The following is a 15,610-nucleotide window of genomic DNA, read 5'->3' on the forward strand; positions in this document are numbered from 1 at the left end:
GTTGTCCAATGTGAAGCAATGCTATAACTAGTACTCAAACAGTATTTTACACTTTATGTTTCTGTGTGGGTGCAAACTGTTGAAATCTTTACTTAATATATGCTAAACTGATCTTCTGTATATAAAGAGAATTGAAAATGAATCTTGATGTGAATGGAAGGAGAGAGGGCGTGGGAAAGGGGAGGGTTGCGGGTGGGAGGGAAGTTATGGGGGGGGACCATTGTAATCCATAAGCTGTACTTTGGAAATTTATATTCATTAAATAAAAGTTAAAAAAAAAAAAAAAGAAATTCACAAATCCAGGCTAGAAAGTCATGCCTAGAAAAGAGAAGCACCATCTATGAGGGAGAGCAAGTTTTGGGCTTTTGAGACCTCAGAACTATCTGGCCAGTTTGGATAATGACAAATATTCTGACCTTAGGAATTGAATCTAACCTAACCCAGAACTTAGAGCTCAGAAGGACCGCGGATGCCACTGCGAGCAGCAGCGGTGCTGGGGAGACCCCTAGAGCTGTGCTGATTGTCTTCATTTCTCCAGCACGGAGAGGCGGGGGTGAATGCAGCATGTGCAGAGCTGGGAGAACTCAGAGCTGTGGACTCGCATTCCAGTGCTTTGTGTTCACAGTGTTATGCTTCTTCCTCAAAACGGAACTTATTATTTAGTGTAGTGAGCCCCTGGTGAACTCGCAAAACTGCTGCCTAAATGGATGTTTCTGAAGCATCAGAGGGAGAAGTCCTCAGGGGAAGTGCCCATCTGCCGCTGCTGGCATCTGCAGGTTTGCACTTGGGTTAGGCAGGAGACACAGGAGGCAGGAGGGAGCAGCTCTTGCACTCACGTGAGGCACTGCTGTTCCCATTCGTTGCTGTGAGGCGGGAAGCCAGCTAGAGCACACTCAGCAAATCTGAATCACTTGAACACTGTTTTTTCCCCTGCAGTAGATGGTATAAGCTTCCAAATCTCACAGCAGAAAGCTGGGATCAGGGCGATCTTTCCCAAAGCAGTGCAATCCATAAACATTAGAACCAGGCTGCACCACCAGGCTTTTGCTTACTTCAAGTGCTGTTTTTCACTTCACCTGGAAATCATGCCTGGCTTTGTCTACTGATGCACTGAATAGATAACTGAAAGGTGTGGTTGAAGATGTAGTCCTGTGATTTCTCAGACAGCTCTACCTCCCAGTTCTACAAGGGGGCAGAGGCTCTTTCCCCCACCCCATCCTGACCCTTGCAAATGAAGGGGTGATTCATTCAGCAGATACTGAATGTTTCCCTCCTCTTCCCACGGAACATGATAAATAAACTTCTGTCATCAAAGAGCCTTCCTTCTATTTGGGGAGGCAGATGATAGACAAACCAAAAATAGCTAATATAATATCAAGTGGAAGTCAGTGCCACGAAGAAAAAACCTAGGTAATGGAAGAGTGTGTGATGAAGTGAGATGCTAATTTAGAAGGGTAGCTAAGGAAGGTCTTCTCTGAGGTGAACAGTGTGAAATGAGAGGTTGAACTATGTGGAAGTGTCCCAAGCAGGGGACTTACGAGAGAAAAATCCATGTGTTGAAAATTAGTTTGCCACAGTGAGGAGCTGGTCAGTGCAGCTGCAGTAGAGGGAGAAAGGGAAGAATGAGTGAGCGGTAGAGAAGGGAGTCAGGTTGTTAGGACAGGAGCAGGTAACGCACAGCTGTGGAGTTCATGGTAAGGACTTTGGGTTTCACTAAGAATCAAAAGTGGGAAACTGTTGGAGGGTTGATTTTTAAACAGGAAAGTTGCACTATCTAAATTTTTTTAAAATTATGCTGGACATAACATTTATTTAGAAATCTATGATCTTATAATAAACTATTTTGGTCACCATTGGAGGATGCTAATGAGTGAACTGATTGTTTTGAAAGCTGGTAAAAGAGAGGATAATCACGTATCCTGCCTTTTTACTATTGGAACTTTTCTATTGGTAACTAAAAGAGAAGATAATTTCTCTTTATAGAATTATCCCAGGTGACATATGAAGAGGGAATGATAGAATTAGGAAATCAGTAAAATCAGTATTTTATGAATTAATCCATGTAATTGTGTTAACATCAGAAAATGAGCCATCTAGGAATTCATCCGATGGAAGAACATGTCACTATAAAGTGGTTTTGCTTAGATAAGGGAAATGAAAGCTAAACTAAATCCAACTGCCAATGTACAGGTAGAACACAGAACAGAGGAACACATTGAATGATACCATGAGGGTACAATCAACAGAATTCAAGTATGTTTGACATACTAGGCCAGATGACTCAGTTCTTCACAAATAATATGCAAGAAAGAGAATTAGAGATGGAGGTGAATCCTATAAGGGAAAACAGACTGGAGATATTAATGTGTAGACAAAGCATTAAAAATTTAAAGTTATTAAATGATATGTTTTATATTAAGGAATTGTTAATATTTTTATGAGATCATGATTTTGTATTTATGTTTTTAAGTCAATATATTTTAGATATAATTATAGATGAAATGTTACAGTATCTTTATTTGCTTCAACATAAACTGTTATGGAATAATATAGGTGGAGTACAGATATGAAACAATATTAATGAAGAGATAAATGATAAATTGATTCATTCTCCATATTGTCTATGTTTAGGTAAAGGTTTTCATGATTAAGAGTTAGAAGAAATACCTCTGGTTATTACATTGAAAGTAGACTGTGAGGACCAAGAGTGGCAACAGTGGGAAGGGACTGTTGTGGCCAGCCAAGTAAAAGATGAGGGTGACTTGGATTAATATTCATGGCAGAAACAAGAAGAGCTTGTTTTTTTTTTAAGATTTATTTATTTATTTGAAAGGCAGAATTGCAGAGAGGCAGAGAGAGAGAGAGAAAGAGAGAGAGAGAGAGGTCTTCCATCCACTGGTTCACTCCCCAAATGGCTGCAATGGCTGGAGCTGGGCCAATGTGAAGCCAGGAGTCCACAGCTTCTTCCAGGTCTCCCATGTGGGTGCAGGGAGCTTGATTTAGGATTGAGGAATAACAATAGGACTTGATGGCTTGGACATGGAGTGGGAAGAAAGGAGAAGAAAATAATGTAGAGAAGCAATTTCAGCCCTACATTCCCATGATAAGAGAATTGGCTAGATTTTTCTTCCTTCCCGAGAAGCTTACTGATTTATTTGCTCTCTACAGAATATCCAAGCAAACAAGGAGCTGATTCGATGTGTCATCCTTTCTCGGATTATTTTTGGGGAAGATCATTGGAAATGTGCACAGGCTTTGGCCAGCCTGGCTTATGGCTACTTGACACTGAGAGGTACCTGATTTCCCTACCTGGGTCTGGGTGGGCCAGCCTGTGAGGGCCAAAATGGACCCATATACAAACTCAGTGAGGGCAGAGGTGGCTGAGAGAGTCCCTTCCTGACACCAGATCACACTCTGTTGAGAGAAGGGCAACTGTATGATGACACAGTGTGGTGAGGATCTTAGTAATGAATAATTATGATAGTGATGGTTACTATCTAGCATGTATGAAACTAGTGTTATTTAGTTCTCATAAGATTCCTTGGAAAGAGATACCTTGTTACCCTTGGTTTCTGGGTGAGGACAGTGAGGCACAGGAGGCAAAGGAGTATCAGAGGTTCTAGTTGCAGGTTAGTAGCAAATATGTGTAGCCAGTGTCAGGGAGGCAGATGCAGGCATAGAACCTGAATTCTAAGGACAGAATTTATGTTCCTAGAAAGTCAGGTTTAGGAAAGGCTGAGCCCTCTCTTGTGGAAGACACTCTGGTACCATATTGAAAAACACTTCTATATTGAAATGATTTGATATTGACACTTCCATATTGAAAAACTGGGACCCAAGTGAGAGTTCAGTGACAGCAGGAATTTTGCAGTAGCGGCTCAATAAATACTTGCTGATAGACTGAGGCAAGAACAGACTGTTGGAACCAGGGTCATGACCTGCACAAGGCCCTTTGGGTCTTGACCAGTCACCCCCAGATTCAATTTTGCCATGGAGCACATTGTATAACACTCAGGTATGCTTTGTTCAGATGCCTCTGCCTCTAAAGGAGATGAGTTCTCATTTGATCTAGAACAGTCCCTTGTATACAGTGTGATCTAGCACAATCCCTGGTAATACAGCATGTGGCTGCTTGATAAAACAGACACTGGCCTGTGGCTTTTTCAAGTACCTATTGGGCTTCATTCTGAGATAGCTCTTAATATAATACAAATGATTTCAGAGAATAAGAGACATGTGTGCTGTTGGGGAAAGGAAACAATATACTGTGGCCATTATGAGCCTAGATGTGAGAAATCAAAACTTGCAAAATTGAAATTGAATTTACTTCTCAGTTATTGATCCCAAATACATTCTCTTCAGGGTTCCTTAGGCCTTTTCCACTCACTTGTTTTTATGTATTCTCAGATTCCTTTGTTGTTGCTGTGGTGAGATTATGAATAATTGACATTGGATTCATTGGTGCTGTGTGTCACAGTGAGGTTACATTGAGGCCATTTTAGGCCTTAAGAAGGCTTAAGAAGGCCGCAAGGCGGCTGACATGGCTAAGAAAGGAGGGATTTTTCACTGATAGGAGCAGGCAACCACCTGTGGAGATTTGAGGGACTCCAGGAATGTCCTCAGTGACACAGAATCTTCTCTCTCTCTCTCTTTTTTTTTTTTTATGATTTATTTATTTATTTGGAAGTCAGTGTTACACAGAGAGAGAAGGAGAGACAGAGAGAAAGAGAGAGAGATATCTTCCATCTGTTGGTTGATTCCCCAGTGTAGGACCCCAAAAGCGGTGTCCTTTTGTGACGACCCCAGAAACACAGACTCCAGACCAGACGATGCAAAAGGCAGGAGGCAGTTTTATTTCATTTGCGCAAATGGGCCCTCTTCTTGCTGCCGCAAGCAGCGGGGGCAGAGAGGAGCCCCGAACAATCATTTTACACAGTTTTTAAAGGGCAAAACCACAAAATTAACATACTATAGGGTGGCGTAAGTTTATTGGGCAACTACAAGGGGAGGAGGTCATCGAGGAGGAGGAGAAACAGGGGGCTATGTGCCCCACGTGTGTAAGCTTGGATATGGGGAGGGGGTCCTTGGAGAGCAGAAAGGGGTGGCTACGTGCCCTACGTGCCTCGCGGTTTCTTTGTTAAGCTTGAACAAGCACAGGGGAGGGGGCTTAGGTGCGTACCAGGATGTTCTGTCGCCCTTATCTCTGGGTAGTAGCCCTTATCTCTGGGTAGTAGCTATCTGCTTTCTCTGTGAACTTAGTTTACTCCCCATTTCCCAGGACTGTTTTATTAAGGCCATTCTTATGGCGGCTCTTGGCTCTCGGCCGTTCCTTTCACCAGTTAGCTACAATGGCCAGAGCTGCGCCAATCTGAAGCCAGGAGCCAGGAGCCTTTTCTGGGTCTCCCATGCAGGTGCAGGGGCCCAAGACTTGGGCCATCTTCCACTGCTTTCCTGGGCCATAGCAGAGAGCTGTATAAGAAGTAGAGCAGCCAGGACTTGAACCAGCACCCATATGGGATGCTGGCACTGCAGGCGGCAGTTTTACCTGCTGTGCCACAGAGCCGGCCCCAGAATCTTCTCTTAATGGGGCTTCATCCTGCCTCACCTGGAATCTCTGTATTTCAGTCAGATTTTTTCAAAATCTGCTGCCTTAATGAGTCAAATTTAAGGATGTGCTACTTCAACTCAGAGAGCACCTGTTACAAGCCTAGTGGCAACTGTACTAGGTTCTGGGGCTACAGATTATTAGTGGCCCCTTTGCCAGAGTAGCATATAGGGGTCTGACACTAGGATCCCATGATAGCAGTAGTAGCAAAGTTCCAGGGAACACAAATGCAGCAGATCAGTGATTTTGCCGTTTAGAAAGCTCAGGGAAGGCTGTCAAGAGAGGAGGTGATGATTGTTCTGTCTTTGAAGGCTGAGTAAAGGCCTTGAGGGGAGTAGCGGAGAGTGCCGTATTTGTTCTCCCTGCGTGTCCCTCTGAGGAATGGGTGGAGAGGGGAAGGCATTCAATATGGAACTCTTTTTTTAAAAAATATTTATTTTTATTCACTTGAAAGATGGAGTTACAAAGAGAGGGTGAGAGAGAGAGAGAGAGAGAGAGAGAGAACTTCCATCTGATGGTTCACTCCCCAAATGGCTGCAATGGCTGGAACTGGGCCAGGTCAAAGCCAGGAGCCAGAAGCTTCTTCTGAGTCTCCCACGTGGTCCCAGGGGCCCAAATACTTGGGCCATCTTTCACTGCTTTTCCAGGCACATTAGCAGGGAAATGAATCAAAAGTGGAGCAGCCAGGACTTGAACCATCGCAGACAGTGGCTTTATCCACAACACCACAACACTGGCTCCCGTTATGGAACTTTTTACCCAGGACATTGTTAAATTCTTTCCAGTCTCAAGGGACCAGCATAGAAAAGAAGCTACTTCAGGACAAGCAGGTCATGCCTGAAAATGAGATTTAAAAGGAGATTTGGGTCTAGATATCAGGGAGTGTAGGGAGTTATTACAAGGTTTTAAATGGAATAGTAACATAATCCAGTTTGTGTTGTGATCACAGAGAAATTCTGGAGAATGGGTTGGGTGGTAAAGAAAGTAGAGGTGAAGAAGATCAGTTAGGCCATTATCCTGCCCCGATGAGAGCCAGTTAAGGCATGGCCATGACCGTGGGAATGCAGAAAAGATAACTTTAAATGTAGAGTTGGTGACATGGCATGGCCAGTTCAGTATGAAGTGGCCATGATGTGGACAGTTAGCTGAAATATAGAATTAAAGAGGAAGACCAAGTTGATAGAGGAAGGGAGGAGAAATTCTTGAGTTTGCTTTCAGACAGGTTGGATCCTGTTTATGTTGATAGGTCCAGCAGGCAACTGACAAGTGAGTATAGAGCTCAAGAAAGAGTCAGGCTGGGGGGCTTCGCACATAGATGAGCAGGTGGAGGCCATTGGAGTAGACGAGGTTTGTCAGAAAACATGTGTAGTAACTGAAGACAGAAGAAGAGTGTTAGGAATGGCTAGTGGAAAAGGAGCTAACCAAAGAAATGGAAGAAACAAGAAGTGCTGTGTCATCGAGGCCAAAGTTGGAGAGAGAGTTTCCAAAGGAAAAGCAGTGTAGTTTCAATAGTTTCAGATGGTAGAGACAGGGTCAAATAAGGAGAAAGCTACCGACACAGCCATGAGTTTGGCAATTGGTAGGTAACTGATACTTGCTTTGGTGCAGGCAAGAATGCTCCTTGGGCCCTGGAAGAGCCCAGATTCAAAGCGATTCACTAAGAAACTTTTGCTAGAATTCAGACTTGAGGTGATGACGGCTTGGATTGGAGAAGATGGCATTCTAGAGGGAAATTTGTCTGAACTTGGGGTTTGGCCAAATGCTGCCTTCCCTGGCTTGTATAGTGGATTGCTATGGTGGGTCTAGGGGAGAATGTTGGCCCACATCTTCTGGAATAACCTGTTCCACAATCAGCAGCAAACTGACTTTGAGTTTTACTTTTCCAACTAGATTCTATGTGGAGTCAAGATAGGTAGACAAGCCGTATCACAAAAGATGGTAAAAGCATTCTTTCCTCCCTAGTTTACAATTGTTCCTGATATAAGAATGGAGAACTATGTTGGGGTAATAGATTGGAGGGGGAGAAAGTTTTCCTGTGAAAAGAGAATTTTTGTTTGTTTTTCCCATTTGGGAAAAACAGCTTCCTGGTTAGATGAAGTGACCAGGTGGTATAACATTCCTAGACATGAGCCCAGACTTCCTGACACCCACCCTAGAGTTTTTCTAGAATAGACGATGATTGTGACCTTTCCTTGAGAACAGCCCAGTGCCTCTTATTTCAGTTGCAGCCCTGACCCAGGTTCTTCACTTAAGCTTTTATTTTTTTCTACTGCCTGATCCATAGAATAAAATAACTAAAGCCCTGGAAATACCCTTCAAGGGGGTGAAGTATATACTAAGTTACACTTAGTTTCGTTATCATTAATCCTGTAACTGCTTTACAATGGACAGAATAGATGAATTGGTCTTCTGTGCAGGCAGGATGCAAGTGTCTGTGTGTGTTCATGCCTGGCTGCTCATGTGTATGTGTGTGTGTGTGTGTGTGTGTGTGTGTTATAGCCATCAGATCTGCTTTCCTCATTTCCCTTTGAGCTTGCTAGCACTGGGATATGGGGGGGGCAAGTCAAAAAGCTGATTTCTCTCAATAAACAGTCTTTCAGTGAATAATGAGAGCCTTATAGATGTAAAATATGTGCAGAGCTTTGAGAAATATAATATATAGAAGCCCTCCAAGAACTTGCAGCCTAGCATGGGAGTGAGCTACCTAGAGACTACCTATGATAGAAGGCACTGTAAGGTAAATGCCATGTAATTGATTTGCATACAGGGCTTTGGGAAGGTTGAATGAAATAATCCTAAATTGTTAAGTGATAGACTTAGCAGGGAGATGGCATTTGAGGAGGACAGTAAGAAATAAGTAGGGTTTCAGTAGGTAGAAGGGGTGGGTATTTCTAATCTAGAGAAAGGCTTAGGCAAAGACCCGAGGAAGGGAAAGGCATAGTCTACTTAGAAAGCAACAGGCATCCTGTCTGGCTAAGGATGGGACCAGGAAGACTTACCTGGAAAGAAGGGTGTATTGGGCAGATGATGGTGTGGATTTAAATACAGGTTACAGACTTTGGGATATATTTGGTAGATGAGGAGGACTACTGGAGATTTTCCAACAGGATGATGACAATATCAAAGCACACTTTTTGGCAAGGTTCATCCAGCAACGATAGCTAGAACAGACACAGTCTCATTCATGTAGGTCTAAAAGTAGGCTAATCACAGAGAGAATGGGTGAGAAGGGAGGGATTCTTCTGGGAATCTCTCCTTATAACATATAAATGAGATTATTCTTTGCAAAATTGTGTATGATAGTAAAAGATTGGAAACAACCAAGCATTCATCAGTAGGGAACTAATATATATCCACAAAGGGATACATGCCTACTCTCCATACTACATTCTAACTTAAGTGAGGGAAAATAGGAGGGCAACTAGGAAGGCAGAAAAGTCAAGTGAAGATAATTTTATAAGGCAAGGAGGTGAAACAATATTTTAGGCAGAGAGGACGGAGCCAATTAGGAGAGAGAGTTTGAAAGTTTTAAGAAATAGAGTATTTAACGGAGTAGGATTCGTGAAAGAACATGAAGTCTTTGCAGAGCACAGTGTGTAAAAGCATGTTGGTGAAGTAGAGGAACGGGCTCTTGAAGTGGAATTCTGTTGCCAGCTGCCCTAGTGATAATTCCAAGGACCTACTGATACAGCAGCTGAGAACAGGCCCATGGGGAACACCAGGGTGGTTTTGAACCTAGCGGTGGACTGTTTGCCAAGTGTTCAGGAAGAATACAGCAATGCGTTCAGGCAGTTTCCTGATATTTTGCTTATTGCTAAAGAAACAATAAATTAATCAGCTGACTTGCTATTACTGGGAACCTTTCAGTTATTCAGGGCTCTGTTCCAAGATTTCTTCAAAGTCCAGAAACGGAGGCATATATCATGGACCCTACTTTTTCTGTCTTGTTGGTAAAGAGAGCTGGTATAGAAACAGCAGAAGATGATTAAACAAACAAACAAACAAAATGGTAATCTGACTTGCCCAAATCCCCACACCTGCCTGATTTTGGTTTATATTTGAAAATGCAGCCTTTAAAAAAAAAAAAAAACAAAAAAACAGATTCTGTAAGGAACATTAGGAAAAATGTCCACACTAAGAACAAATATAAAATTACTCAATAAGAGAAATGGACCCACATAATAAAGATGATGATCAATATATTTCTTCAAACTTATTTCTCTCAGGCACTATTTAATCTTTCTTTCATGAATTGAATTAATTCTTGCAGCAATTACATAAGATAGAAGAAGGCATTTTCATTACCAGTTCATGGGTGAATAAACTGAGGCATGGATAGATTAAGTAACTTATGTAGACCATTTGGATTTGTTTAGTGGTTAAACCAGGATTTGTACCTGGGTCTGACTCTGGACCTGCTCTTTTTAGTCCGTGTGCTACACTAACTTCTTAAAGCTAGATGATGATCTAAGGTGACAGCAGCAACCTCCAAAGACTTGGTAGCTCTTGGATTCTCTCTGGCCTGAGTTGGTGTAAACAGACATCAATCACAGAATCTCAAGCCAAACAAGCAAAATGATTGGTATGTTGGGTAAATAATCTTTGGGCCCATTTTGCCAGTCCATCGCTATTTCCTTTAATTTCTGACTCCGAGTCCCCAGCAGCAGACCTTGCTGCCACCCTGTTGCTGTACTGTCCGTGCCAGAAGCTTGGTGTCCTTGGCTTGAGAGGGCAGGTAGATAAAAATGAATTGGTGTAGAAGCAGACGTTGGCACTGAAGGTGGGAAACTTTGAGTTAGGGAAGGAAATCAGAAATCTATGAGTCTCCTTTATGAGAGACACAATAATGAAAGTCTTAAGCATATATACTGTGTGTGTTTTTTTTTTTTTACATAAAAGGAGGTGCTCTTGCAATTAATAAAAGCACATTCATTTCAAAATGTTACTGGTATTAAATATATGGTACTTTTGTCATCATGAAATTTCTAAAGTAGGATGTGCTGAAAAACAGCCATCACAAAGTAGACAAAGCCACGTGATTATTTTTTAAAACATAAAGGAGCACTTTCATACTTGAAAATGTTGGAAAACATTTGTCCATAGCAGTCATCTCCCAACTCTTGAGAATTAGCTCCCTTGCCACTAAAAAGTATAGATGTGTATTTATTATAAGTTGTATACAACGATATTGTTATGTAATTTTAGAGATATTCATAAATACAGAAAAAAGAATAAGATATTTTAAAAGCAGAGAAGTTTTGGTTTTTCCCCATACACCCTTTATGGAATCTTCCATTTCCATGGCGGGTACATGTGCTCCACTTTGGAGACAGAGGGGTTTCTGTGAAGGTCAAAGGAGTGGTTTTTCCCCTTTGGGGTTTACTTTCAAGTGTAATAAAGTATTTTAAGCCAAGATCCTGGTTCAGTTTGTTAGCTCCAGTAGTCTCCAGCTGAGCTTTTTCACCAGGACCACAATGTGGGTCGTGGTAGCCTGGAGACAAGGAACTGTATCTATCAGCTGCTGAGCTTAGAGGAAAAGTATTCCTCCAGGGTCGCTGGGGCAGGCTGCGGCAGCTTTCGAAGCCTCAGGGCTGCTGCAGAACAGCTTTCTCACGTGAGTCTTGTTTTGTTCTCCATTCACGAGCCCAGAAGGAGTTTTGTGCAGATGTGGGGGTGGGAGCTCCTCTAGTTTCCTCTTTCTTTCTTCTAAGGGTCCAGTGTAGCATCTGAATTTGCCGCACTCCTTATTGACACACTCCCAGGAGCCTACCTGCTTGTGGAAAACAACCTATTTGGTCAAAAGAGTCTCCCAGTTTCCTACTTCATTGTCTTGTTCTGGAAAGTAGCAATGCCAGCGTCTGATGTCCCAGGCAGGGGTTTCTGTGAGCCGTTAGTTGATGCTGCCTTCCTTAAAAACTGCAAGACTTCCAGTTTCCTGATAGGTCAGATCCAGCATCCTCACCTTGACATCTGCTATTGTTTGAATGTGCCCCCTCTAAAATTCAAGTGTTGCCAGTGTGGTAGTATTTAAGAGGCGGGGTCTTTAAGATGTGATTAGGCCAAGAGGGCTTCTCCCGTGTCAATAGGGTTAAGGCACTCTTAAGAATCTTCACGCTGCAGCATTTAGCCCTTCTTTCTCCCACACCTTCCCCATATGAGGAGGATGCTGCAAGAAGGCCCTTCCCAGATCCAGGCCACGTGATTTTCAACTTCCCAGCCACCAGAACTATAAGAAATAGATAACCTTGGCTGGCGCCGCGGCTCACTAGGCTAATCCTACGCCTTGTGGTGCTGGCACACCGGGTTCTAGTCCCGGTCGGGGCGCCGGATTCTGTCCCGGTTGCCCCTCTTCCAGGCCAGCTCTCTGCTGTGGCCAGGGAGTGCAGTGGAGGATGGCCCAAGTGCTTGGGCCCTGCACCCGCATGGGAGACCAGGATAAGTACCTGGCTCCTGCCATTGGATCAGCGCAGTACGCCGGCCGCAGTGCACAGGCCGCAGTGGCCATTGGAGGGTGAACCAACGGCAAAGGAAGACCTTTCTCTCTGTCTCTCTCACTGTCCACTCTGCCTGTCAAAAAAAAAAAAAAAGAAAAAGAAAAAGAAAGAAATAGATAACCTAGTGTCTGGTGTTGCATTGTAGTATCACGATAGGATTAAGGCAGCATCCAAGACTTCATTCTACATTTCCAATCCATACCTAATAATATTTCAATTCACACTTCCCTTTCAGTCAGGTTGGTCTTCTTACCAGCTTCCCGAACACTCCTGCAGTCCCTCAATTTCATGACCTAACGTGCGTGTGTATACAGACACACACAGGCACACACCTCATTCTTCTGGTTTTATGACCCCAGGCTGTTTACTCCAAGCAGACACTCCTCCTTTTCTCCACCAGTGAAAATCCTATGCAGTGTTCAAAAGCAAGATGGAAGCCATGTCCTCTCTAAAGATTTTCCTAACTCAGCTCTCTGGTCCTCAGGCGACTTTGCATGAATATCACCCTGAATAGTTATCAATGTGAATTGCTTACCACCTGAGACCCTGTTGCTTATTCTAACTCTGAATTCTTGATTCTCACTTCAGAACTTGTAAACTGTAACTACTGAAAGTGAGCCCAGACACCTGCATTTTCACAGGGTGCTTGTGATGGACAGTACAGTCTGAGGGCCACTGTTACTGGGTAACTTAGGATACAGCCCTCTTTTTATCTACACGTCTGTTGTTCTCTTGAGACTTAAGGAACAGATATGTCTGAGTGTTCTCCAGACACTTCTTGGCTTTGAGACCACTTCTAGAGCCCTCCCAGAGGCGACTTCGTTCCCTTTCATTCTTGTAGCCCATTATGGAGATCTGCACATTTAGAGCACGTGAGGGCTGCAGGCGACACTGGCAAGTTTTTCAAATCAGCTCTGTTGCCACTGACTTGTGACCATGCTGGAACAAGGCTCCAGGGGCCACCGGCAGAGCAAGTTAGGTAGGACCTGGGCTGCAGGTGTGAGGATTAGGAGCTCAGCAGACCTACCAGGCAGGGGGGGATATGTTCACCTGCCCTTAAGTGTCCTGCAGTGACAGGCCTGGAAGTGAATGCCAGCCATATTTGCTTCAGTAGCACGGAGGAGAATGAGAATGAGGGTAGTCGGTTCTCTGTGGCCTTTCTCTTTTTCCCCAGGGCTTCCCCTTTCATCGGGAAAAGAAAAGACATGAACTGGGTTGTAGGAGTAGGCCCGTATACTGAATGTTCCCAAGTCTATCTCTGTTAACCGGGCGAATAGCAGCTCAAATAAGTGCCAGAAACACCAGGCTGTAGTTAGAAAACAAAGAGAAAAACCCACCAGTTCTGTCTGGCTGGACTTCGGCAATCCCTTTGTCTTTTTAATAAGGAACCTCACTACATTTAGAAATTGGATTGCATGCACGTGTGTGCATGTGTGTATGTGTCTGTGTGTATGACCAGTTATCACCAGCTTCATCTTGGACTGAAAAAATAACCCCCAGATGGAAGTAATTGAATTCATAAACTCTTATATTTATAGAATTCCTTTCCAGAAAGCTCAAGGCACAGCAGTCTATAGCAGAAATTAGCTTGTTCCTGGAGGATCTCCATGTGTTTTGTTGTCATTTGATATTTGGAGAATGGAGAATCTTTGAAGGTTAAGAAGGTCACATGGCGCTAGTGGAAGAATTGGGAGTTGTATGCTAAGTTTCCCCTCCTGTTTCTAGTAGTAATTTCAAAAGTGAGGTCCACAGATTAATGACAGGGTCGGGGGAATGATAAGAATTACTTGTGTAATTTGTTAAAAGAAGAGATTTCTGGACCCCATTTCTTTAGAAAGTCCAACTCAGTGTGTGGATAGAAAACTGTATTCTTGCTGGCGCCGCGGCTCACTAGGCTAATCCTCCGCCTTGCGGCGTCGGCACACCGGGTTCTAGTCCTGGTCAGGGCGCCAGATTCTGTCCTGGTTGCCCCTCTTCCAGGCCAGCTCTCTGCTGTGGCCAGGGAGTGCAGTGGAGGATGGCCCAAGTACTTGGGCCCTGCACCCCATGGGACACTAGGATAAATACCTGGCTCCTACCATCGGATCAGCGCGGCACGCCGGCCGCGGCGGCCATTGGAGGGTGAACCAATAGCAAAGGAAGACCTTCTCTCTGTCTCTCTCTCTCACTGTCCACTCTGCCTGTCAAAAAAAAAAAAAACAAAACTGTATTCTTTATAAGTATTCTACATAATACTGATGCATGGTCAGATTTTGGAACCAATAGTAAAGACCGTATGATGGCTACACTGCCCACTTTATGCCATCTTTGCCTGAAGTGTGCCTTTTTAATGTCTGTCTTCTTGCCTTCTATTCTCTTTCAGGCCTCCCAGCTCAGGCCAAGAAACATGCTGAGTCTGCCAAGACCACACTGTTGACCTGGAAGGGAAACACGACCTCAGAAAAGGAGAAAAAGGAAATCCTGGATGCCCTGGTCATGCTCTACTATACTGTGGGGGTGGCTTGGCTCCTCCAGAACCAATATCCTTATCTTCCCAGCTGGGTCTGGTGACAGAGGCCACAGGGCACCCACGCCAGGTGGGTTCTTTCACCATAGAAAGGTGAGTAATGGAAGCAAGGCTTTGCAGCTGTTCCAACATCCAGGCCCTCCGCAGCCCTCTTGTCTCCACCTGTAAAGGTATGAATCTTCGTCCTGCATCTGTTTGTGTAAGCTCTGAAGTGAGCCATGGGAAGGCTCTCATGAGTGAAGCATCCTTTACCCAGTTGAAGGTTTTCTGAGTCTATCCTCTTCTTTACTGAGCACCCAAGAAAATAAGAATATGTGTGCGGGGGTGGTGGTGGCATAGGAATGGAGAGAATGGGTGGTAACTTAAAGTACAGTCTGGCAAGCTAGACTGTGTACTGCAGTCCCCTGGGAAGTTGGAAGAATTAGATATCTGGGTCCCACCCCAGAAATTTTGTCTCAGTGGGTGTGGGGGTACATCTGTTAAAATATTAAAAAGCCCCTCAGGTGCTTATAAATGTATACCATAAACCACAGATTCAATGAATTCTCAATCATTTTAGTTTTTTGAAATAACATTGTGAATACAGCCCATGATGATGGAGGCCAATTGAAATGGACAAAAGGAGTAGTTCTCTGCATCCCCAGAGTGGACTGTTATAGGTGCCTCTCTTTAAAAAGCTGTGATTTTTGGCAGCCTTTTGATATGGTCCCACCTTGAAAGGTGTGAAGGGCATTTCTTGTTCACAAACAATCATGAGCCCAGGTATTCACCAGGCTCTCCTCTCTATGCATCCCCCAGGCTCTCCTCTCTATGCATCCCCCTCCTCTCCTCTCTATGCATCCCCCCAGGCTCTCCTCTCTATGCATCCCCCCCCAGGCTCTCCTCTCTATGCATCCCCCCCCCCAGGCTCTCCTCTCTATGCATCCCCACCCAGGCTCTCCTCTCTATGCATCCCCCCTACCAGGCTCTCCTCTCTCTGCACCCCCTCCCCAGGCTCTCCTCTCT

The 15,610-nt window shown here is 44.0% G+C and overlaps 1 protein-coding gene across 8 annotated transcripts in view; it reads left to right on the plus strand.

Annotated features, from left to right (window-relative positions):
• Positions 1-15,610, plus strand: part of TTC23L (tetratricopeptide repeat domain 23 like) — a 63,167-nt gene that overhangs the window by 7,660 nt on the left and 39,897 nt on the right. For all 8 annotated transcript variants that reach the window (XR_011381998.1, XR_011381999.1, XR_011382001.1 and 5 more), the window contains exons 4-5: positions 3,169-3,292; positions 14,462-14,618. Coding sequence is in view for 4 of the 8 variants with exons in the window: in XM_051853533.2 (XP_051709493.2) it covers positions 3,169-3,292; positions 14,462-14,618 (281 nt within the window). In the remaining 4 variants the exon portion in view is untranslated. The remainder of the gene's footprint in view (positions 1-3,168; positions 3,293-14,461; positions 14,619-15,610) is intronic.

Source organism: Oryctolagus cuniculus, chromosome 14 (assembly GCF_964237555.1).
Source record: "Oryctolagus cuniculus chromosome 14, mOryCun1.1, whole genome shotgun sequence".
NCBI lineage: Eukaryota > Metazoa > Chordata > Mammalia > Lagomorpha > Leporidae > Oryctolagus > Oryctolagus cuniculus.